Source organism: Schistocerca piceifrons, chromosome 3 (genome assembly GCF_021461385.2).
Source record: "Schistocerca piceifrons isolate TAMUIC-IGC-003096 chromosome 3, iqSchPice1.1, whole genome shotgun sequence".
NCBI classification, from domain to species: domain Eukaryota; kingdom Metazoa; phylum Arthropoda; class Insecta; order Orthoptera; family Acrididae; genus Schistocerca; species Schistocerca piceifrons.
The window spans coordinates 118,365,683-118,390,316 of NC_060140.1; the positions used below are offsets into that span (position 1 = coordinate 118,365,683).

At 41.5% G+C, this 24,634-nt stretch overlaps 1 protein-coding gene across 1 annotated transcript in view; it reads right to left on the reverse strand.

Moving 5' to 3' along the window:
- The window catches only part of LOC124788441 (solute carrier family 22 member 7-like), a 100,230-nt gene extending 76,187 nt beyond the window's left edge, over positions 1–24,043 (reverse strand). Inside the window, exons 1-4 of the mRNA XM_047255713.1 lie at positions 24,020–24,043; positions 16,542–16,801; positions 9,072–9,302; positions 928–1,085 (exon numbers count right to left, since the gene is read on the reverse strand). Of these exons, the coding sequence (XP_047111669.1) occupies positions 928–1,085; positions 9,072–9,302; positions 16,542–16,801; positions 24,020–24,043 (673 nt within the window). The remainder of the gene's footprint in view (positions 1–927; positions 1,086–9,071; positions 9,303–16,541; positions 16,802–24,019) is intronic.
- Between the last annotated feature and the right edge of the window lie 591 nt (positions 24,044–24,634).

Here is a 24,634-nt window from a genome sequence, read left to right on the forward strand (position 1 = left end):
TCACTGTTCAGACTATACCTGGACGTCCGTGAACATAGCCTGGGACCACTGTTCCAGTGACCATGTACTGTGTTCTTTACACCAGGTTTTACGGGCTCTCCTGTGACCAGGGGTCAGGGGAATGCACTTTGCAGGTCTCCGGGCGAATAAACCATGTCTGTTCAGTCGTCTGTAGACTGTGTGTCTGGAGACAGCTGTACCGGTGGCTGCGGTAAGGTCCCGAGCAAGGCCACCTGCAGTACTCCGTGGCCGTCTGTGGACACTGAAGGTGAGATATCGGTCTTCTTGTGGTGTTGTACTCTGTGGACGTCCAGTACTGTAGCGCCTGGACACGTTTCCGGGTCTGCTGGAATAGTTGCCATAATCTTGAGATCACACTTTGTGGCACACAGAGGGCCCGTGATACGACCTGCTGTGTTTGACCAGCCTCCAATCGCCCTAGTACTCTACCCCTCATAACGTCATCAATATGTGCTCTTCGAGCCATCTTCAACACACCACTAGCACGTCTAAACACTTCTGCACACTTACTCGCTGCCCCGTACTCTGAAATGCACCAACATACCTCTGTTTATGTGGACTGCTGCCAGCGCCACCGAGCGCCGACCGCAGGTCAAATGAACCCGCATGGTCATCCCCCGAGGTCTTTAAAGCGGCAAACCGCCCACCAGAGCGTTGTTTCACCATGTATCAGCATTATCCTTAATTTATGAGCATGAGTGTACTTCTTAGCTCGAAGCTCCTGGACATATGACCACGTGGCCCGGTTGGAAGCTAGAGAAAAGTTATCAAGGAAGAAAAGAGTAAAGAAACAGGAGAAGCCCTCTGTCAGAGTAGTTTCCCGTTCTTTCTATGAAAAATACTTCTTAAGGTTTTTTCTAAACGTCGCTCTCGCGATGCTGCAACACATTGTTTTCCCCTACTCACCTACAGATATCGCCGACTCCAGCATGACGCCTCCAGCGCCCGCCACCAGTGACTCCGCCATGACGAACAGCGGGAGCAGAGACGGCGTGAACAGCATCGCCACCCTGCTGACGACATGCATCACCACGCAGGCCAACTGCAGCGGGCGACGTCCGTACCTGCAACCAGCGTATATCCGCTTGCTTCACAAATATTCCATTTCCCAGATATTTCTGTAAAATATGTCAAGACACAAAGGAATTAAAGACATTAGCTGCCATCCTCGCCGTAATTATACACTACTGGCCATTAAAATTGCTACACCAACAAGAAATGCAGATGGCAAACGAGTATTCACACTATAACTGACATGTGATTACATTTTCACGCAGGTTGGGTGCATAGATCCTGAGAAATCAGTACCCAGAACAACCACCTCTGGCCGTAATAAAGGCCTTGATACGCCTGGGCATTGAGTGAAGCACAGCTTGGATGACGTGTACAGGTACAGCTGCCCATGCAGCTTCAACACGACACCACAGTTCATCAGGAGTAGTGACTTGCGTATTGTGACGAGCCAGTTGCTCGGCCACCATTGACCAGACGTTTTCAGTTGGTGAGAGATCTGGAGAATGTGCTGGCCAGGGCAGCAGTCGAACATTTTCTGTATCCAGAAAAGCCCGTACAGGACCTGCAACATGCGGTCGTGCACTATCCTGCTGAAGTGTAGGGTTTCGCAGGAATCGCATGAAGGGTAGAGCCACGGGTCATAACACATCTGAAATGTAACGTCCACTGTTCAAAGTGCCGTCAATGAGAACAAAAGATGACCGAGACGTGTAACCAATGGCACCCCATACCATCACGCCGGTCGTCAAACACGGATGCGACCATCATGATACTGTAAAATGAACCGAGATTCATCCGAAAAGATGACGTTTAGCCATTCGTGCACCCAGGTTCGTCGTAGAGTAGACCGTCGCAGGCGCTGCTGCCTGTGATGCAGCGTCAAGGGTAGCCGCAGCCATGGTCTCCGAGCTGATAGTCCATGCTAATGCAAACGTCGTCGAACTGTTCGTGCAGATGGTTATTGTCTTTCAAACGTCCCCATCTGTTGACTCAGGGATCGAGACGTGGCTGCACGATCCGTTAGCACCATGCGGATAAGGTGCCTGTCATCTCGACTGCTAGTGATACGAGGCCATTGGGATCCAGCACGGCGTTCCGTATTATCCTCCTGAACCCACCGATTCCATATTCTGCTAACAGTCATTGGATCTCGACCAACGCGAGCAGCAATGTCTCGATACGATAAACCGCAATCGCGATAGGCTAGAATCCGACCTTTATCAAAGTCGGAAACGTGATGGTACGCATTTCTCCTCCATACAGGTGGCATCACAACAACGTTCCACCAGGAAACGCCGGTCAACTGCTGTTTGTGTATGAGAAATCGGTTGGAAACATTCCTAATGTCAGAACGTTGGAGGTGCCGCCACCGGCGCCAACCTTCTGTGAATGCTCTGAAAAGCTTATCATTTGCATATCAGAGCATATTCTTCCTGTCGGTTAAATTTCGCGTCTGTAGCACGTAATCTTCGTGGTGTAGCAATTTTAATGGCCAGTAGTGTATATCTGGTGTCTCGTCGTTCGGTTATTTTGATCCTGCAGCGATTATGATTCAAGACACAAAGGAATTAAAGACGTTAGCTTTCAGGCAGAATTCATTTATATGAATGGGAAAAGTTGAAAATTCGTGCCTGACCAGGATTCGAACGTCTGTCTCCTCCTTAATTTTTTTCATTATGAATCGGGAAGGTTAATACTGAAAGTTTAGGATCCGGTGGGGTGCGAACCAGGAACACACCACACGCTGCTACCTTACAGTTATTGGACAATATTAATTTTTTTCTTGTTTTGATTGTAACGGCAAGAAAGAACGGACACAGGGGCAACTTAAGGCTGGGTGGAGACAAGGCGGGCAAGGGTCGCATGCCGTGGCCTAACCACGATGCCTCCCCCCCCCTTTCTCCCCCCCTACTGTCACTGCGCTGGACTATCACATCGTACCGCCCTTTTCTTTATTTATCTTTTATTTTTATTTATCTGAAATTACTTGCTGCTCTAAAAAGGAAGGAACATGGTGGGACAAAATCCTACATGGCTCCCACCACTTAAAAAGAAAAAAAGTGTATCATTTTTAGTCTTACCGTGCAACAACTTATTTTTCCATTACTTAAACAACAAAAAGTCTAACAGAGCCACAAAAATGAAATAAACTGTGTAAAGATACATCTGAAAGGAAACGGCAATGAGAATTCCACGACGACCGGTTAACTCACCACTTTTTTGTCAATTTTACCAAAAACAAGGTAACAGGAATGAAACATTCCAACAGTAAAGGATTTCTACACATCATCCAACTCCTTGACGACTAAAGACGAGATACAGCATGTTCGCAAAAAGTGGACGACAGTGTGGCAACCTATCCATTGGGCAGAAACCATATACTGGAAAAAGGCACAAGGTTCCGTGTCATAACCGCTCCCCATCACGTAATGAACACAGAGCCCGATATGCCACACAACTGTATTGTTCTCTGTTCTGGGGAACAAGGCTGAATCGGGACGCAGGAGAATGTCAGTGGAGATTGTCGTTTCCGTCCTCCTGGCAAGAAATGCCAATTGTCGGCGGAGCCAACTGCAATAACTGTGTGCGCATGCGACCAAGCGGTGACATAAATGTATCTGTTTCATGGCAACAACTGCATCAGTCCAATAGGAAAAAGTCTAACGTTGATGGAGACAAGGTTATGAACGACTTGGTACTACGAGAACACAGGGGTAGGCTGACACTGGATCAAACAACCTTCCATTCGGTGTCTGGTGAAGGGGTACTCCACAGAGGAAACGTGATTTGGAAACGTCCAGCGGCATACTAGCATTTTTACAGAGAGATCAGATTGGGTTCAAATGGCTCTGAGCACTATGGGACTCAACAGCTCAGATCATCATTCCCCTAGAACTACTTAAACCTAACTAACCTAAGGTCATCACACACATCCATGCCCTAGGCAGGATTCGCAACTGTGACCGTAGCGGTCGCGCGGTTCCAGACTGAAGCGCCTAGAACCTCTCAGTCCTGAAGTAACAGACATAAAAAAAAGTTCACGAATATGCCTTAATTTATTATTTATCCTACCAACATATATTGGCGGAGTTAAGCTCTTGGGTTGGAGACAGACAAAAAGGCGAGCTATAAGTCACTGGGGGACGCGAAGACACTTAAAAGTAGTGCGTCGAAGAAGTAAATCAGAAGCCTCATCCCGAACATCAGGGAGGCCAAAACCCTCCAACATGGGTCGCGCCATAGCCGGATAGCGCACTCGAAAAATAGGGTTTCACCAAATAAACTTGCTAGATAATCGATGTAACGTTCGGGACATCATCGCAGGAAAGGCACAAATTTGGGCAACAAAATAAGATTTACACAACACGTAAGTTTCCAAGGACTGAAAGTTATGAAGTAACGAGAGAGAGCGACGCGAGTGTTTAAGGATCGCTCGTTGAATCCAGTCCGTGACGGATATCCAGTTTAACCCACCAATCTTCATCGGACAACAATCGATAATAATTCCCAACGATCGATTGCGGGCGACCGCAAAAGCCCATGGAATCTCAACCGCGTCAGATCCCCGCACACTGAATAATCAGTGTCTCCGGTCGTTAACCTGTGCTCTCGTAAGACGACAAAATGCATCCTACAGTCCTTGAGTATCGGTATGTCGTCATGAGAAGGAAGAAGCACCATAAAGCCAACGGCGCACGCGCAAACGATAAACCTTTCGCCCAATAACGACCTGCTATCCAGTCGAGCAACTATGAGCCTCAAAATGGGTTCCAGAAGAAGCGCGAGTAACGACATAGATAGCGGACTACAGCTCGTCACACTTCTATGGGGGGGGGGGGGGGGGAAGACCACCGTTCACATCAGTAGACGCCTCAATGCCAGTAACTAGAGACGTGAACGTCCTTCGTGCAGCATCATTAAAGCCAACAGCTGTCAACAGTCGCTACAGAATAACTTGACTAGCCCCGTCACTCGCACGATTAAAATCAATGGAAAGTAGACCTCCCGTTAAAAGGACAGAGGAGGCGGTCGAGATCACGACATTCAGCAAGCGAGTACGACCCGGAAGACAGCTTTTACAACGCGCGACCACGCCAGCGAGCAAACCCGACAGACGGCTGTTTATCGCCAGTGCGACTATTTTATGACCAAAATAGAGTAGCGTCCCGTCTTTTTGGTAATTAAAACAATTCTTCCGATCTTAATGGAGGGTGGGATCTAGACCTCTTGCACCATTTCATGCACCATATACGTTATCGTATCTCCTATCAGAGGCCAAATCCGAAAATAAAATTCTTCGGCAAGAACATTCAAACCCGGCAATGTGCGGGAAGGAGAGTCAATTGCAATCTCATGAACGTAATCACGATGAAAACTGCCAAAAACTCCTCATGGAGAGTTGGCGTAACAACACTATCAAGGAGGAAGTAAAATCAGCAGGCCATATTTCGTCATATTCCACTCCGGTGTAGAGATCGGAAAAATACCGAGAGAGTTCACGCGTTATATCTGGTTGGGATGACCACTCGCTACCACCTACAGAACGAATGGTACTGAGACACTTCCTTGGAGGTAACGTTCGAAGCCGAATTAGATCATACACAGACGCCAACTCATATTGGAGAACCGAACGTGTCTGGGAAGGCAAACGAAGACCATCTAATTGCAGTATTTTGAGTTACGGGAGTTTCGCCGTCAGGTAACGGGGACGTCTCGAGCACAGTCATAAAGATCGCGAAGGACAGCATAATAAAATTCCCGAGAGTTCCTCATTTCATCCGCTTTAACGTTGCTAAATGGCATGAGTGCAGTGCAAAGCCGAGGTGTGGCAGTGGCAGCCCACCATTCCATAAGCGAGGGATACCGCACTCGCAAACGGCTTCCTCCCCCCGCACACGGCAGCGATGACGTCATCCAGAGAGGGGACCGCCAGATATAACATATTTTGCTGCCAAATATGGCGAGAAAGATGTACCCGCTGGGTGACCTGGTTAAGAGTCATTGAACCAACACAGTGAAGTTGGCAGGAATTATTTCAACCGACAAATGCTGAATACGTAGTGAAGCAGCCAAATGAAAGTGGTCCATTCGACTGCTAGAAGTAGCTGTAAAGTATGTAAACCACACTAAAGTCGGATATATTCAGATCTATGTTTCTCGTAGACTCAACGAATTTTTACGTTGTTCACAAATTGCAACACCTTCTAGGATTTTCACGCCAATTAGGCCATATAAGCGTGGTCTTTTCCAAATGTACGTCCGACCAAAAAGTTTTTCTGGAGTCCAATACGTGATGTTAATGACACTTTTATTGCACACAGTTTTCTTATACCCCTGTCAGGATTCTTCACTGCGCGATTGCAGTACAAATAAGTTATGTTATAGTTTGTTATCCACATCCAGTGTATTACAGTTGTTCATTATAAACATTTATAAAATGTTTGTAACTTCTGTCCTGCTGTTTTACACTGAATATGCTAAACATTCAGTAATTCTATTTTCAATTTTTATTATGTTTGACATGGACTACTGGTCAATAAGTTGTCCTCACCTAAAGTACGTTTGTACTTCCAAGATGTAGTTCTCATTTTAATGAACAACAGGTCACATATTTCTTTTCACTTAAAACTGTGTTGTTAAATACTGTTATGTACATAACCAATATGTATTGATATATTAGATAATTCATCTGTAACTCGATATCTACATTCCAGCTAAAGTGTTTAAGTGTGTACATATGCAAGTACGTATTTTGTTTAGCAATCACTTTAATTGATTATGAGCAGAATTTTTTCTATATGCTTTGCAAAATGTACACTCAATAGTTGAGCCCCTAATGCCTTTATCTTAAGGTTTACATTGTTTAAATAATGTTACTCATCGCTACCGCTACTACATACATGTGTTGTCAATATTCCTTTAAGCCCAATTTGAGTACATGGTTGCTTACACTGTTGTTATTTAGTCCCTCCCCTTCATTATGATACTAGCACTACTGATATACTAAGCTTCTAGTTACGCACTGTAATGTAACTTCATTAACAGATGAAGATTTCCTTTAAATATAGTCGACTTGTGACAGTACTACTATAACCTGGATGCATATGAACACTGAGTGACATTTCAACCCATTTAAGAGCACCGTATTTTAGCTTGTTTTAATGTTACAGGTGCGATTTCCATTACGTTTATGATATAATTGACGTTTGTTTATATACTCATGCATTTCATTACGTATATGCAATGAATATGATACTGTTTAACATTAGGTTCATTTATTATTAGGGTTATAAAATGTTTCCTACCTCGCATTGTAACATCTATGTTATCTTATGCCTGGAGATAGAAACTTCATTTTCTCTTTACATGTGAAACTATACCTAATATGTTTACCAAAGATGGTCTAGTCCTCTACATTACCATGTAACATGTCATTAAGATATTTTTATACCATACAACAAAAATTTTCTTTTAAAGATCTTTGACGAGCCTATCAACATTTTTTATAAAGTAAAATTTACGGTTCGGATCTTCTCTTCAGTACTGCTGTGTGTACATTTAGTATTTGTGTGTTTGCTTCAAAAGTCCTGTGTCATAAATTTACATTGATGGCATGCACTACAGATTTTTAGTAATGACTAATGCAATATGGTGGCTTAAACCATTTTAACCTTGTAAGTATTCGTGTTATTTTGCACGTCTTTGTAAAGAACAGTTAACATTTTCTGAATACTACATACAATTATTTGTATCTTTTTGTAGTATCGATTAATATGGTCCAAGACTGAACCCGGAAGATATTTGGGTTTAATATAAAAGTTCCTAACGGTTCAATTATGTATTTTATACAAAATTTTGTAAGTTGAACGATGCACACAACAGTTACTGGATCAACAACATCTTTGTTGTTTACTACTTACCACAAAAATTCCATCGTCTGGTGTACAAAAAAAAAAAAAAACAAAAAAAAAAAAAAAAAAACACCTAACTGACTGAGGTCGTCTCCCGTTCCAGTGCTGTCATTGATGTAAAGTTCTGCACCTGAATTGCAAATGGGTGACCAAGGATGCCGTGAACAGTTCCCATGCTGCGTGAAGCCGGCCGTTGTGGCCGTGCGGTTCTAGGCGCTTCAGTCTGGAAACGCGTGACCGCTACGGTCGCAGGTTCGAATCCAGCCTCGGGCATGGATGTGTCTGATGTCCTTAGGTTAGTTAGGTTTAAGTAGTTCTAAGTTCTAGGGGACTGATGACCACAGATGTTAAGTCCCATAGTGCTCAGAGCCATTTGAACCCATGCTGTGTGACCGAAATTTTCGTTCCATGACAACGCTGGGGGAGAAGGGGGGGATGGGGTAGGAGGGGGGAGATTACCTCAATCGGTAAAACGTTCTTCTTTTTTTATACTCCAGATGACAGAATTTTAGTCTTCAGAAATCAGTCGTGTAGGCAATAAAAATATTTTTGATTCAGCAGCTGTTGTGCGGCTACTGAAATTTACAAAATACAATTGTGGCTGCTCCACAAGAATTCGAAGAAAAAGTATAGTCAGAGAGTTAAATATCAGCACTGGCTAGGAAGAAATAACGCGACTCCCTGGGGCCCTGTTCTCGCCATGCACGCACTCATAAAACATTTGCCAGACATCTGGGGCGATTTTTCAGATAAGACCTGCTTCAGCCTGACCTCACTGAATCTTCTTCTCCTTTGCAGGAAGTCATTTTCCTTCAAGTAAAGGTTCCTCCCTAACTGTGAACTACATTTAATGGACGTACTGTGCATTATTCCTACCGCCACGTGGTTGCATGGAGAGCTGGCGGCCACTTCTGCTGGTTGTTTGTGAACTTTGAACTCAGCGTGTGCCAGCTCTCCAAGTGGCTCACTGCTCCCCTCAGTCATATGTAGCGCTCTGGTGTACGGGCGATTGCAATGCCACTACCCGTTCTTGTACTGACAAACAGGGATTGTTCATATACTTTAACACCAAATGGTAACAGAAAATACAAAGGTAATAAGAATAGAAGGATTTTTTTTAATTACATGTCACCCATGTAGCCGAACAGCAGTCCCAGGACTGCTCCAATGTTCTGTGCATAGAACATGACGTCACTGACGATGTGCATGTCGTCGCAGACCCAGTTCATCTCTGACGGCACCGTCTGAGTGTACCACGTGTCGTCGTACTCCCAGCCATGCTGGCAGGGCACCTCGGAAGCACCGTCCAGGGCGCTTCCGTTGTACATCAGGCACTTGCTGAATGTCCCTCCTTCCCTGTGTGACATACGTAGAACCTCATTATTAATGCATTCTGGAACACAATTTGAAAACTATAGCACTGGACACAACTAGTAATCTAGGACAAAATCCAGAAATCTCAGTTTCGACAAATCGGGATTTGAAGAAGAAATGCATTTGAAAAGAACCCTGGAAATTAGAGGCACCAGGTGAGTTGTATCAATATCAACGAACATCAAGGCCTTGCATTTTGTATACAATTTTTGTGTCTGTTAATGTGGATGATAAATTGGCTGGAAAGTTATTTACTGTGCTTCGAGAATTTGAGGTGCTCTGGCACATACGATTCCTCCTCATGTGGGTGATCTTGGAAGGGCAGTAGTGAATATTTACGTCACAGAAAGCAAGAGTGGGAAAATGGGCTTAAGGAAAATACAGCTACTGTATGAGTACTACTTTTGGGCCACAGCTGATCAAAATAACTTGCTTCCGCTTGATTCTTGGTCTCCGTATAAGAATCATACTTCGTTAAGGCGTACTATCGCTCCTGAAAAGTGCGTGGCATTGCAGATCACGCCACCTAGAACAACATGACAAATTCAGCCTATGGATGTTTTTTCCCGTGTCTGAACCACGTATTATCGCACTATGTCTAACTACGCATTAATGTTTAGCCAGTTTCACATAAGCTATAAGGCAGACAGTTTCGCATTCTATTACATACCATCACATTCCATCAGCTCTCATCACGCCGTTACACCAGTATGATTCTATACGCATTCCTTAAAAGCGGATGCCTTTCTGAAATCATTTTCCATTCTGTGTTCATGGTGCAAGTTAATGGCTTGTTCTGACAATTTCTTGAATGTCAAAGATGTCCTTTTTGTGAAGTGTAATACATACATCCCATAGAAGGTTGATCTCTGCAACATCTGGATAGTAATTTTATGTGATTCTCCTAACGTACATGGTGAGTCATTAGCTGCCACTATTTGTCACGTCATAATTATTAACACAAGACTTTCAAATTAGTCTTACCAAAGATTTAACCTGCGACCTCGCACTAAAGGGGTTCTTGTTAGAGAAAATTAAAGTGTGAGAAACAAAAAAACGGGTGCAGCAGGTACGAGATAACAGAAAACAGACTGGTACGTAACTTTATTTTATGGAATCAATGACGGCAGTGTGCAAGTCGTGACACTTTCATTAGGAAGCGGTTGTTTCTGACTCGTTAGCGATCGTTATTTCATAGGTAGAACAGTTTATTTGGTAGCTGTGAAATTTTAATTCGTTGCTTTGGTCACATTGTTGAGCGTATTTAGTGTGTAAGACAGTGGGAAAGACACCCGTGAACTGCATCGGTTGTAGATTCTTAAGCGTTGCTTTTTTTAATTAATTTTGATATCTACTAGTCATGTTAGTAATATTTTTAGATGGCTGAGGTGTGGAATATGACGAAAAATAAGAAAGGTAACGCCGGTGGACAGAATTATCTGTGTATGTACGTCTGTTTAATTTTGCCTTCCAAGATGTATATTGGGTAGAGTTTTCAGGTAATCTGCAGTACCTTGTAGCTGGCACGATGTAGCTTAATGGCGGCAGAGAGTCCGAGCTGACCGTGCATTCTCTTCTGTTACGCTTCTGTGTCATGAGCAGCACTGTCACTTTAAGCTTTCCTGTCAGAATCATTACTGCCAATTGGTGCCCCTCATGAATGTTGGTTGCTGCCCCAAAAGACGTGAGGATTCGAAGAGTTGTGTTTCCCTTATGTACCCACCACACTGCACCTACTGCAGACTCGAAACATTGGCGCCCCGATATTTTAAATAATGGCAGACATTTCACAGTTCGTATAGAAATTAATAGTAGACAGATGCTGTAATCAGATTTCCAGTATCTTTATTAGTTTAAAGATTAGTATCTGACGATGAATTATACAAGTAACACCCAGCAACGAATTTCCAAAATGTAAACTCTTCATCCGATTTTGTCGATCGCCTTATCTTTAGAACGCTATTAGTGTAAATCTAAATTGGTATGAATTACAGGCATGCATAAGTACTCCACAGTTACACGAAAAAACAGTAGCAGAATGCTTATAAATATATTTATTCATCTATGTCTTTGTTTATACCCGATATATACTATTCATGAAGAAATTGGTTAAATATTTACTGTGTTTTAGATAGCACAGAGATGTTAGACTCTTGGCCTACCTTTTGCTTCTTTTCTTTTGATATATGTTTATTTAATTGTTTATGTATTTAATAATGTGTGTTAGAGCATGTTTATGGTCCAGCCATAGGAATATTTATTTAATTTCAAGTTATTAAAATGTAAATCCAGTATTTGGTATATGTTTCATTATGATTGTGACTGTGCGTTGGCATGAAGACGTGGCGCGAGGACGCTAGCCAATTGGAGCGGTCGTGAATCGGGAGACTGGATGGAAGCGAGTTTCCGGAGAGGACAAGGGGCGGTTGTGGACAGTACGGGACAGAACACACGGGAGTGAGTGCTGGATGCGGACAGTACAGCGCGACGGACGCACAGTCGGCGGAAAGACTAGGACAGCGGAGCAGTTTGCGCGTGGTCGCGGCAGATAGAGAAACTTCGCAGTGCCGACTTGTGCACTTGTGAGAATTCCGTCGCTTCTACAGTGAAGACGTAGTGTGCGTTTAGATGTGAATGTCTCGCGAGCTGTGTTGTTGTTCATAACTAATTACGCCCTGTAGGAATCTATTGTTTCCCTGTTATTCAACTTATATTTTATTTAATTGCTGGGGCATCGAAACCAATAAGTGTTTTGCAGAGATATACCACATTCTCAAAAGTACTTCTACTATCGTACTCATCATTTAAAGTCGTTAAGATAGTACCTGAAAATTTTATTTAATTGCAATCTTTCATTTATAAATTTATATGTTACTTTCATAATTCGCAACTGCCGAGTGATAGAAACCTTTGACTATTCGATTCATGTGTGCATTCTTATCGTATAATGTAGACTCAGCAGTATTTGGTCTGTAATGTGGCAACTACGTATCTCAGCCCCTACACAACGAAACCAGCCAAAACTTTAAAGATTTCAACGTTGAGTCGGAGGGCGCGTAGTTGTTTGAAAGCCTGCAATCGTTTATCCGAAAATGGTGTTTGGTAAAGGGAACCATTACCGAAAAATTTCTAAAAACGTCGGTTGATGATAGTTAATTTATTGTATCCACTGTTTCTTGAGCATTATTTGCAATAACAGATGCTGCTTTCTCTCGAAACTCCTAATAGTAAATAATAATGTTTCACCTTTCTAGGCTCCACAGGAAAAACCAACAAAATAGGAATAAGAACTCATATTCGCCAGAAAACAACGACAGTTACAGTTTTTCCAATGTAGAACATTACGCACTATCGTCTTCACAACAAAAAACTTCTAACACAACGTTAGGCGATGAAATTTTGTTTTTGTGATAGCAGTGGAACATAATATCCAGTACACCTAAAATCTAAAGGAATCAAAAGCTATATCAGCCAGTCCATAACGTCTGGGGTATTTTTCTTGTGCACAACGTACTGTATTGTCATTACCGCCCATCCACCCCTCCCAAAATGGTGTTTGGTAAGATTAGATCAGATTAAATTTACTTTAATTCCAATTGATCCATAGTGAGGAAGTCCTCCAGGATGTGGAACATGTCAGAAAAAAAACAATACATGACGAATATTTACAACTAAAACAAATAAGCTAATGTACCATTCCACAGGTCCCAAGTGGAATGATCGTCACTTTTAATGAACAATATATGAAAGTCATTTTACAAATACTAATGCACTGAAATTAAAATAAAAATGTTTTTTATTCATTTATAAGGTCATAAAAATGTAATACAACTACTATAATACTTATTTACAATGAACACATTACTGCACTGAAATGGTGCAGAAGTTACATTGTACTTACACACACACACACACACACACACACACACACACACACACACACACACATTTACAATGAACACATTACTGCACTGAAATTATGCAGAAGTTATATTGTACTTATATATATATATATATATATATATATATATATATATATATATATATATATACAAATCAGTTGGTTTTACTGAGAAATTCATCAATGGAGTAGAAGGAGTTGTCCACCAATAAATCCTTTAGGCTTCTCTTAAACTGAATTTCATTGGTTGTTAAGCTTTTTATAGCTGCTGGCAAGTTATTGAAGATGTGTGTTCCTGAATAATGCACACCTTTTTGTACAAGACTAAGTGACTTTAAATCCTTGTGAAGATTATTCTTATTTCTAGTATTGATTCCATGAATTGAGCTGTTGGTTTGAAAAAGTGATATATTCTTAATGACAAATTTCATTAAGGAATAAATATATTGAGAAGCAGTAGTTAGTATCCCTAGTTCCCTAAACAGGCTTCTGCAGGATGTTCCTGAGTTCACACCACATGTAACTCTTACTGCACGTTTTTGTGCCCAAAAAACTTTAGCTTGGCTTGATGAATTACCCCAGAAAATAATCCCATGTGACATTATGCAAAGAAAGTAAGCATAGTATGCCAGCATTTTCATTATTATATCCCCTATGTCTGACAAAATTCGCATTGCAAACAGAGATTTGTCAAGACGCTTCAGCAGTTCTGTGGTGTGCTCCTCCCAGTAAAATTTATCAAGCTGTAATCCAAAGAATTTAACACTGTCCACTTCTTCTATCTTCTTGTCATCATATGTTAGACACATACTCGTGGGACACCCCTTATAAGTTCTGAACTGCATGTAGTTTTCAAAGTATAGTGACAAAGAATTGGCTAGGAACCAGTAATCATTGTCCAAATATTTTATTAGCTGATCTTTCTAAGACTATGCTTGATTTGCTATTTATTGCAATGTCTGTATCCTCAGCAAACAAAACGAACTTGGCATCTGGTAATGTTACTGATGAAAGGTCATAGATATACACAAGAAAAAGTAAGGGCCCTAAAATGGAGCCTTGTGGGACCCCACATGTAATTAATTCCCAGTTGGAATATGACTGATAGCTTGATACATGTCTCTTTCCTAATAACACCATTTGTTTCCTGCCAGACATATAAGATTTGAACCATTTTGCAGCATTTCCTGTTATACTATAATACTCTCATTTACTTAAAAGGATACTATAATTTACACAGTCAAATGCCTTTGACAGATCACAAAATATACCAGTTGCCTGCAATTTTTGTCTAATGAATTAAACACATTTTCACTGTAAGTGTCGATAGCCTTCTCAATATCAGAACCTTTTAGAAATCCAAACTGTGACTTTGACAGTATGTTACTTGAGATAAGATGGTTACAAAGCCGACTGTACATTACTTTTTCGAAAATTTTTGAGAATGCTGGCAACAGTGAAATTGGATGGAGATTTGATGCTATTTCTTTATCTCTCTTCTTAAACAGTGGCTAAAACTTCAGCATATTTCAGTCACTCAGGAAATATTCCACTGATAAATGACTGGTTACACAGATAGCTTATAATGTTACTTAGCTCAGAATCACATTCTTTAATTAACTTTGTTGATATTTCATCATACCCACTAGATGTTTTTGATTTTAAAGATTTAATGATGGACATTATTTCTGTTGGGGTAGTGACGGTCAAATTCATATTATGGAAGTTGCTTGAAATTTCTGGTCTGAGGTATTCCATAGCAGCATCTGGCGAACCTGACAACCCCATCTTTTCGGTAACAGTTATAAAATGTGTATTAAAAAGTTCTGCAACACTATACACATCTGTCACCAATGTATCATTTACTCTTAATGCTATTTGTTCCACTTCATGTCTGGTTCTACCAGTCTCCTCCTTCACTATATCCCGTATTGTCTTTATTTTGTTATCTGATATGACTATCATTTCCTTGTGATATACTTGCTTGGACATCCGTATTACAGTCTTTAATATTTTGCAGTATTTCTTGTAATGTGCTATAGCATCAACATCGGAACTGTTTCGGATTGACAGATACAGTTTTCTTTATGTTTTACAAGATACCCCTATTCCTCGAGTAATCCATGGCTTTTTTGTAGACTTTGCTCTAACCTTGGTAAGTTTTGGGGGAAAACAGTGTTCGAATAAGGTAAGCCAAAGTGAACCGTTCCCAAAACACTTTTACAAATTTCAGGTGATGATACTTCGTTTTTTGTACCCACCATACCTTGAACATTATTTGGAATGACAGATGCAGCCCCGACATCGCATCATCAAAATTCAGTTCCTTTTACTTAGAATAGAGTGGTTTAAGAACCTCAAAATTATAGTACATAGTAAGTGAGCAAAAATGTTTTTAAGTTCCGCTTACAAATACTTTCAAATATAGCTAAACAAAAAAAAGTTATTGATTTTGCTGTGGAAATAGCTGTAAATTCATGTCTTTTTTTTGTAAAACTTCAAATTACGAGATAAAGGTCAGTAGAAAATTACGAATGTTCAATAGTCAAATATTAATGCACAAACTACTCGCAACAGCCTTATCGAAATCAGAAAATATATCAAATTAAGCCAATAATACCTTTTAAAATTCTTTAAGTAATTATGTTTCACCATTTTAGGGCCTCAGAGTACAGCAAATAGATTAACATTAGCAATCGCGCAGATATGTTCGACGCCATGCATACATTATGCAATTGCTAACACTACTGGACGAGAATAATGTTAAGTACCTCCCATCGCAATGGGCTTTTCGAAAGAAGTGGTATGTGACTTAAGAAGGAGTCGAGGAATGTAACTGAGCAGAAAAATACTGAGCTGTGGTGGAGAGATGCATGTGCATTGGTTTAGAAGCTCTCTGAGTGACCCATTCCCAAGAAACTGGGAGGTGTAGCTTAAGGATGTGGTTGGGCAGGTATATGCTGAGCTGTTATTGGGAGAGCTAAATATGTGTGAGGCTTAGAAACCCTCTCGTAGGCCTGTTTCCAAAAAGGGGGGTTTGGTTTGCAAAGGGAACATAGCTTAATAAAGGAGGAGGAGAGGGTGTGAGTAGGAGAATGGGGCATGGGTTACGAGGGGCGTTGCTTAGGAGGGGGGCAGGATATGATGACGTCATGCATTTGTCTCTCCATGTAGGCGACCTGACAGCCAAAGGTCAAATCTGATTGGAAGTCACTATTGCTTTCCTACTGATATATATCTGTTACTGATTTAAGAGATCGCATTTTCTCAGCTTCTTTTAAAGAAAAATCACATGGACTATATCTAAATATATATCTTACCTGGGGATAGTGGCGCTCTTCCACTCATCAAGAGTTAAGTTGGTGAACTCTCTCCCAGGGACGTGACACCAGTGATCAGGAGTTTGCATAACGAAATTGTACATTTGCGAGCTCAGCACACCGACGATTGTGCCATAGCAAATGAAAACAGTGTTTAATCTCTTCTGGAACTTTCCTCTAGAACCAATGACATCCATGATGTCCTCAAAAGCTGGTACAACCTCTCGATCCTGATGGTATTCATTGGTCTGGTTGACAGTCTGTAACCGAAGAAGGTATTATTCATTGCACAAATCACTGGCCAATTAACCTATTTGTTCAATAATCGAGGGTGGGTATAACACAGACACAACTTCATTTATTCTGCCTAAAGTCGTCTGTAATCAGGTAAAAATGTGACAAAATTTCATGTATTAACATGCATTTATGATAAAGACAAGAATGAATTACAAGAGACTGAAATATGTGAGCTACGTAGTGATCTTGTTGAATACTCTGTAATGATATGAAAAGTATTATACATTTAGCTACACGCATCTAGAGAATGTCAAACCGGAGCAATTGCTACGGAGCATGAATTGTACAATCTGCCCATTGTTGCATGACAAGTGAAAACGTTTGCTCATATGCATTCAAGTCAGAAGGAATATTGCATCTTACTTCCGATGGTCACGGGTACTGCAGTTCCGTATTTGTACATTGACACCAAGCAAACAACTTTCAGTTAAAATGCCTGTTCTGTATGGGAATATACGTAATGGATGTAAAAGTGGCAGTTGTAGACACTTGGCTGACGACATATGGAAGTTTTAGTCTGACCGTAAAGCGTGTTTGGATAACCTAATAATAAAGGGACCGTTCGCAATAACCGAAAAATCTGTTTTCGAGCCACTCCATTATACAACGGATGGTTGTCCATATTCACAACTGTGAATACATTTCATGTATTTCATAACAGCTGTATCTGCCACAGTGCCCGTGCCTTTGGAAATGCAATATCATCGTGACGTACCAGATGGATCATCTCCATCTGTTACGTTTTTCTAGCCCTGTAAATAACTTACTTTTTTATTTTCATGTAATTTTGAATTTATTTATCCGTTGACATGCAATAACTATATTAAAACCTCACGCTTCTATTTAGACTTAATTTCACTTAAATTAATTATTCAGATTCTCATATAAAGTGTTCTGATTACATTTTTGTAATTGGGTTTCATTAGGACATTGTTAATTAAAAGTTACATTTAATTCCAGTTAGTATTACAGTTCGTTACATGCCAAATCCTACGAGCGAGTAATTATATTTGAGAAAGGTGACCTAAACCACCTGAAAGATTAGCATTCTCAAGTTCCAATAAATACTTTAAATTATGTACAATTTATTATCTCCGTAGAAATTAACTTGAAAGCTCATAGCAAGTACTATTTTACAGAGCAGATGTTGTAATAACTGCTGTTAGATTCCGGACGTCAGGTATACGGATTGATCAGGAACAATGCGCAAAGCTTGTAAGAATCTCGCAGGGTGGGTGGTGCTGAGTAACAACTGTCAAGAAAAGAATTCGATACGTTCCCCGTTTCCGAGTTGATTAGCATTGAAGTTAGCCAACCAGGCCGTTGCGCCAACAAATTCATGTGGCCTGCGTTAAACGGTGTTGCAAAACATGTCCTTCGTTTGGTTTCTTGTAGCCGAATAAGGCAGCGACACAAGAATTGCACTTTTGATGGTAATGAGGATCTAATCCGAGCCAAAGGCTGAGAATTCTCCTGTTCTGTCGTCTAGGCCTTGAGAACAGTTGACGGTAACTGTCTGGTCGCCCACTTTAATTTGCGTGCGCAGCAGCCTGATTGGCTAACTTCAGTGCTAATTGACTTGGCACACCATAGAGAATTTATTTCTTTCTCAGCACGGCCCACCCTGCAACACGCTTACAGGTTCTTCACACTGTTTCTGACCACATTGCATAGTTTTGGTGCCTTAATTTCGCACTACAATATGACCTACAGCATTGATTAGTTAATATACTTATTAATGATTTCATGAAATTTACCATAATTGGCAATATGGCACTCTCATATGTAACGGAGGAGATTCACAGACAGAAGAAAAACAGTGTCGTTTTGTAGGGGACATCCTGAGACATCAAGGGATCACCAATTTAGTACTAGAGGAAAGCGTGGGGGTAAATATCGTAGAGGGAGACCAGGAGATGAATACAGTAAGAAGATTCAGAAGGATTATGAAGAAGCTTGCACAGGGTAGAGTAGCATGGAGAGCTGCATCAAACCAGTATTTGTACTGAAGACGAAAGGAACAACCTAGTTCTCAAAGTAACGGTTTTCTCTTACGCCAGTCTGTAAGCACTGGGACGTCACTCAGAATTGCCAGTCGATAGTTGAAAAGTACTCGAGTAATGTCTACGTTCGAGTGCACCCTCAGTGTTGGTTCACCCCACAGTCATGTGCATTCAGTACGCAACAATACGCGCACATTTAACTGCGAAACTCAGAAATTGTAATACGTCATTATTTTCAGGTGAAATCTGTAATGTACATTAATGCACTTTTTAATAGAGCCGTGATGTGATCAATAAGTACCGTGAACTAAACTAATGTTGGGCTCAGCAATGTATATGATGGGCCCACTTAAATGAACCATAGGAGTGTAATTGTCTTTAACAGGAACTGTAATAAGAGAGAAGCGTAATATTCTCGTCTAAACAATCTAACATTCAACTTCATTACTGGACAGTGACTGTTATCAATGTCGGTTGTGTCCTGGATATCTGTACTAACAATTTTTGGTAGCGTAACAAACTGCTCACCCTACTTACTAACTGAACTTCAAGAGAAATACATCGTAGTCACCCTACTTAGTAACTGAATTTCACATGGAATACATCATATATGTTATCTAAAGTTTGAATGGTACATCCTCGAATAAACACCATCTCGCAATACTTTAAACATCCAGCTTCAAGGTGGTGAAAATGTTTGCTCCCTAGGAGAAACGCAGGTTCTAAGTAACAGATTTACTAGTGTGTTGGTCTTGACAGATAACCCTAACTATTACTTCTGCTCCTCAGTAGGATATTTAGCGTCTTGTGTGCTGTGTTGTATTTATTACAGAGGTTCAACTGAGCCATATTCTATTTGCCATCCGCAAATCCCACAGAAGCTACGGGCGATCATACATGTATTATTTATGGCCAAATGTGTAATTCGTCGAGCCAGCTTAATAACCATCTCCAACTTTGCTTAAAATACTTTCTTGAATCATTCAAGCATAATTTATTGTGTCCTACATGCCACGTAAAATCATTGGTTCAGCTGTTGTGTGTTCATTTTAACCCATAGCTACTGTGAATGCTGGCAAGACCACCATTAGTATGGAATGATCTCTCACACTGCCTTTTTATTTTTTATGTATAAAACTTCTGTTTTGGTGAATATATATTTTCATGACTTTTCTGTTGTTTGTTACACTTCTTGGAAACAAATTTTATGAAAATTTGCGTTTTTTAAACAAAGCAGAATTTAAAACACTTTGAATACTGGAACACATCAAAATTGGCAGCTTATTTTAATTTTATGTATTGCTAAAATAACAACACATCGTTACCTCTCTATTCACCCACCAATTATCATCGGGGAGATAGTATTACACATTCGCAACATAACTGTACGGAAAAACGCATTTCAATTATGACAAATTGTATTTGGAATCATTTTCAGTTTACTAATATCATTTCAACCTTAGGGCGATTATTCCACCACATGATACTACCATGGCTGAAATTATGCCAAATTTTTATTTTAAAAATCAAGAATAAAGTAATTAACTTCCGTATTCTTCTGAGGAACTGAACTGGATTGTAATTGCTTTCAGCCTGCATGTGTTTCATACAGACCCTCTGTCGTTCTTCAAGCAAACCGGAACACCACAATGTTGACGCGGATATCTCGTTTTTACGTCAAACAAGGATAACAAAGGGTTGATGTTTTTCGTTTCTCAAAAAAAAAAAAATTATATATTTCTGTATTTGAGGCTCATATCTCCATAACAACAAGTTTTCTCCGAGACTTCCGGAATTTTTTGAAGACGAGGGAGCTGGAAGACAATATTGCGATGCCTTGTTCTTATATTAGTTAGCGAGTTCTGTTTTCTCCATCGAAAACATATTTGTGTTCTTACCGAAGAAGTACGCTTCTCAGTCATCACCACGTATCACTTCTTCATGACCTTCAGTTTCCTTCTCCAAATTAGTACGCGATCACTAAATACTAGAAATCAGGGTCATTATCACTTTCATCAAACTTCTCATCTGAGAATTCACTGAGGCATTCCTGAATACACACATCCCTCTTTCATCGAAAACGCTATGTAGAAGATTAGCTTTTCTCACCATGGAGAAACTGTAACGTTCGACAAAAACACGGCATGCGAACACTATGGCACATCTATGAGTCCTCTCAAGGCCTAAAAATAAGAAACAAATCGCAGCAACAATGACAGATTTCTAGCATGTGTCACTTGCCATCCAATAGGAAAGTTCACATAAGAGTGTACTTCACCTCACAGGGATGTGTGAAGTATTACAAGACAAAAAACTGTAGCGATCTAAGAGACCATCCATACTAGATAAGGGTGTGACCTGCTGACAGTCTGCCCTCGCTCTCTATAGCCAATGCAGATAATAGTAGAGGAACGATGTGTTGACTGTTAAAGACAGCTGAAGGGCTTCGCCTCCAATTAACATACACTCCCTGGCAGTGGCACCTAGCCAGTTAGGACGTGTTCCACTTGTACTGTAGTTTCCAAAGGACTAACTTTTCTAATCATTGTAAGGTGGCGTGCTCTCCTGACCTTCATTTCTGATATATTCCGACCTCACAATCGTATTCTGCGAATCAAGACGTTTCATTCGAGCCCCAACTCGATAGGGTACAGTCAGTTTTACATATTTCCATTTAATCAATATGCAAATCTAATAAATAAATCGCAAGTGCTCTCTGAGATTAAAAAGTCGACGCTGGCGTACACAAACATTCAAGACACGACGGCCACAGGAGTTTTTGTTCGGTGGAGGCAACCAGCCCGCTGGAAAATCTGTAGGAGGGTGCGTTAGCACGCAGCTGTGCAGGCCGGTCGACCACCCAGGGACCAAAACAGTTCTTTGCCAGAGAAAAGGGTAAAGCCCCTGCACCTGTGCATCTAGCGTCAAAAGTTATATCCCCTTACCCTTACATCAAAAAGACTACCCGTTCTGTTTGGTGGTAACATCTGCAACAAGTTACGTCTCTGTACCTAGCTGGACTGGTGGGAGACGCCACCAAGCCATAGCCCATACAGTAAATTTGTAGTCCGAATAGCAGAGTCGTCAAAGGAAGGTCGCTGGCTCTTGGCAGCGGTGTTGTCAGCTTTGAATTGAGCTACGAACAGCTGCAAGAGAATGATATATATATTCGTTTTGAGAACTGCAACAACACTTAGGCGTTGGCATAGAGACAGACATTGAGCTGACAGAAGTCCTGAGACACCTTCTAATCTCCTAGTATCTTGTCAGGCCTCCTTTAGTCCGGTGTAGTGCAGCAGCTGGACGTGGCATGGACTCAACAAGTTGTTGGAAGTCACCTGCAGAAACAGTGAGCCATGCTGCGTCTATAGCCATACATAACTGCGAAGGTGTTGAAGGTGAAGAATTTTGCGCACGAACTTACATTTCGATTACATTGCACAGATGTTCGATTGGAATTAGGTTGGAATATCGGAGCGACTTTATCTTTCCTCAAACTATCCAGAACTTCTTTCAAACCAATCGCAAGGAATAGTGATCCATATAAACTCTATAGTTCTTTTGGTACATGACGTCCATGAGTGGCTGCAAACGGCCTCCAAGTAGCATAACATACGGAGGATCCAGCCCATTCCATGCAAACTCAGCCCACACCATTATGTAGCCACCACCAGGTTGCACAGTGCCTTGTTGATGACAACTTGGCTCCATGGCTTCGTGGGGTCTGCACCACAATTGAAACCTACCGTCAGATTGAAACGTCTAAAACAGCTGAGTAAAAGTACTCAGACATTTCTCTCTTTACTTATTCTGATCGTCACTAAACTGACACACAATTTTTTTTAGGGCAACGCAGCCTGACTTTCAATAATCCCTACAAAAGATTGGTCCTGACTAACAATAACCTGTACCTTTCATGAATCACTTACCTCTCAAAAATTTTAGTTTCTCTAACTACTGCAATACAGCGAGCGCCAATACTGCCAGCTAAATAAAAGACTCCAACTACTGAAGACACTAACTACTGATAGGCATAGTTAGCAAATGAAAGATTTTGATAGAGAACAAACAGTGTATTTACCTTAAAAGTGTTCAAAAGTCATATATATATATATATATATATATATATATATATATATATATATATATGACATCCAATCTTACAAACTTTTTTTTCCGACAGACACCCCTCCACATCGTCCGCTCCCAAAACTCTGCCATCTCTCTCCCCACGTCCACCACTGCGGTGGCTCACCTCCAACTGCCCAACGCTACGTGCGTTTCACATCCAACTGCCCAACAATACACAAGCGAATATTCCAACAATGAGTCCAACCAACCACAGACTGCACACAGCAATCAGTGATTTTCATACAGAGCGCTACGTGGCATTACCAACATAAAAACCTAAACAGCCCACTTACAAGCTCTTACTAACTCAAATGCGGACTCATATGACCAGGCCACGGTTTTCCATCAGTCTAGGCCACAACCGAGGCGCTGCAGGTGAAGTCATGCTGTTAGAAAAGGCACTCGAGTCGGTCATCTCCTGCCACAGTCCATTAACATCAAATTTTACCGCACTGTGCTAACGGATGCGGTCTGCTTTCTGCGGTTATTTCACTCAGTGTTGACAACTCTACGCAAACGCCGCAAAGTGGAGGCCGTCGGCCACTGCTTTGTCCATGGTGAGAAGTAATCGCTCACATTTGGCCTTCTTGGCTCAGTATTGACACTGTCGATCCCGGAATATTAAATTCCCTAACGATTTCGGAAATTGAATGTCGTCCCATGTGTCTAGCTCCAGCTACCATTACGCGTTCAAAGTCTGGCAGTTCCCATCCTGAGGGCACAATCACATCGGTAATATTTTCACAGGCATCACTTGAGTACAGTTAACAGCTCCACAGATGCACTGTCCTTTTATACCTTGTGTACACAACACTACAGTCATCTGTATACACCTTTATTTAATCCTATGGCTAGGGTCCCCCGTTGGGCAGACCTTTCGCTGGGTGCCGGTCTTTCAATTTGACGCCACTTCGGCGACCTGCTGTCGATGAGGATGATAGGATGAAGATGAGGCAGCACAACGCCCAGTCCCTGGGAGGAGAAAATTCCCTGACCCAGTCGGGAATCGAACCCAGACCCATAGGACTGACAATCCGTCACGCTGACCACTCTGTCACCGGGGGCGGACATCTGTATACACTGATCAGCCAGAACATTATAACTGCCTACCTAAAAGCTGGTACATCCACCACTGGCACAGATAACAGCGGCGACGCTTCGTGGCATGGTGACAATGAGGCCTTGGTAGGAGACTGGAGGGAGTTGCCACCACATCTGCACACACATGTCACCTAATCCCCATAAATTACGGCGATGGGGCGTTGACCTCTGACATCACGTTCAGTCACATCCCAGATGTGTTCGATCAGGTTCAGATCTGGTGAGCAGGATGGCAAACACATCAATTGGAACTCGCACCTGTGCTCATCGAACCACTCAATCACACTCCTGGCCTTTTGACATGGCGCATTATCTTGATGAAAGGTGCCATTGCCGTCGGGAAACATGATCATCATTAAGGGGTGTATGTAGTCTGCAACCAGTGTACGATACTCCTTGGCTGTCATGGAGCCTTGCAAGGGCTCTGCTGGACCTATGAATGCCCACACAAAGGTTTTCCAGAGCATAATGGAGCCACCATCAGCTTGTCTCCGTCCTTCAGCACAGGTGTCAAGGAGGTATTCCCCTGAAAGATGATGGTTTTGCGCCCTCCCATCGGAA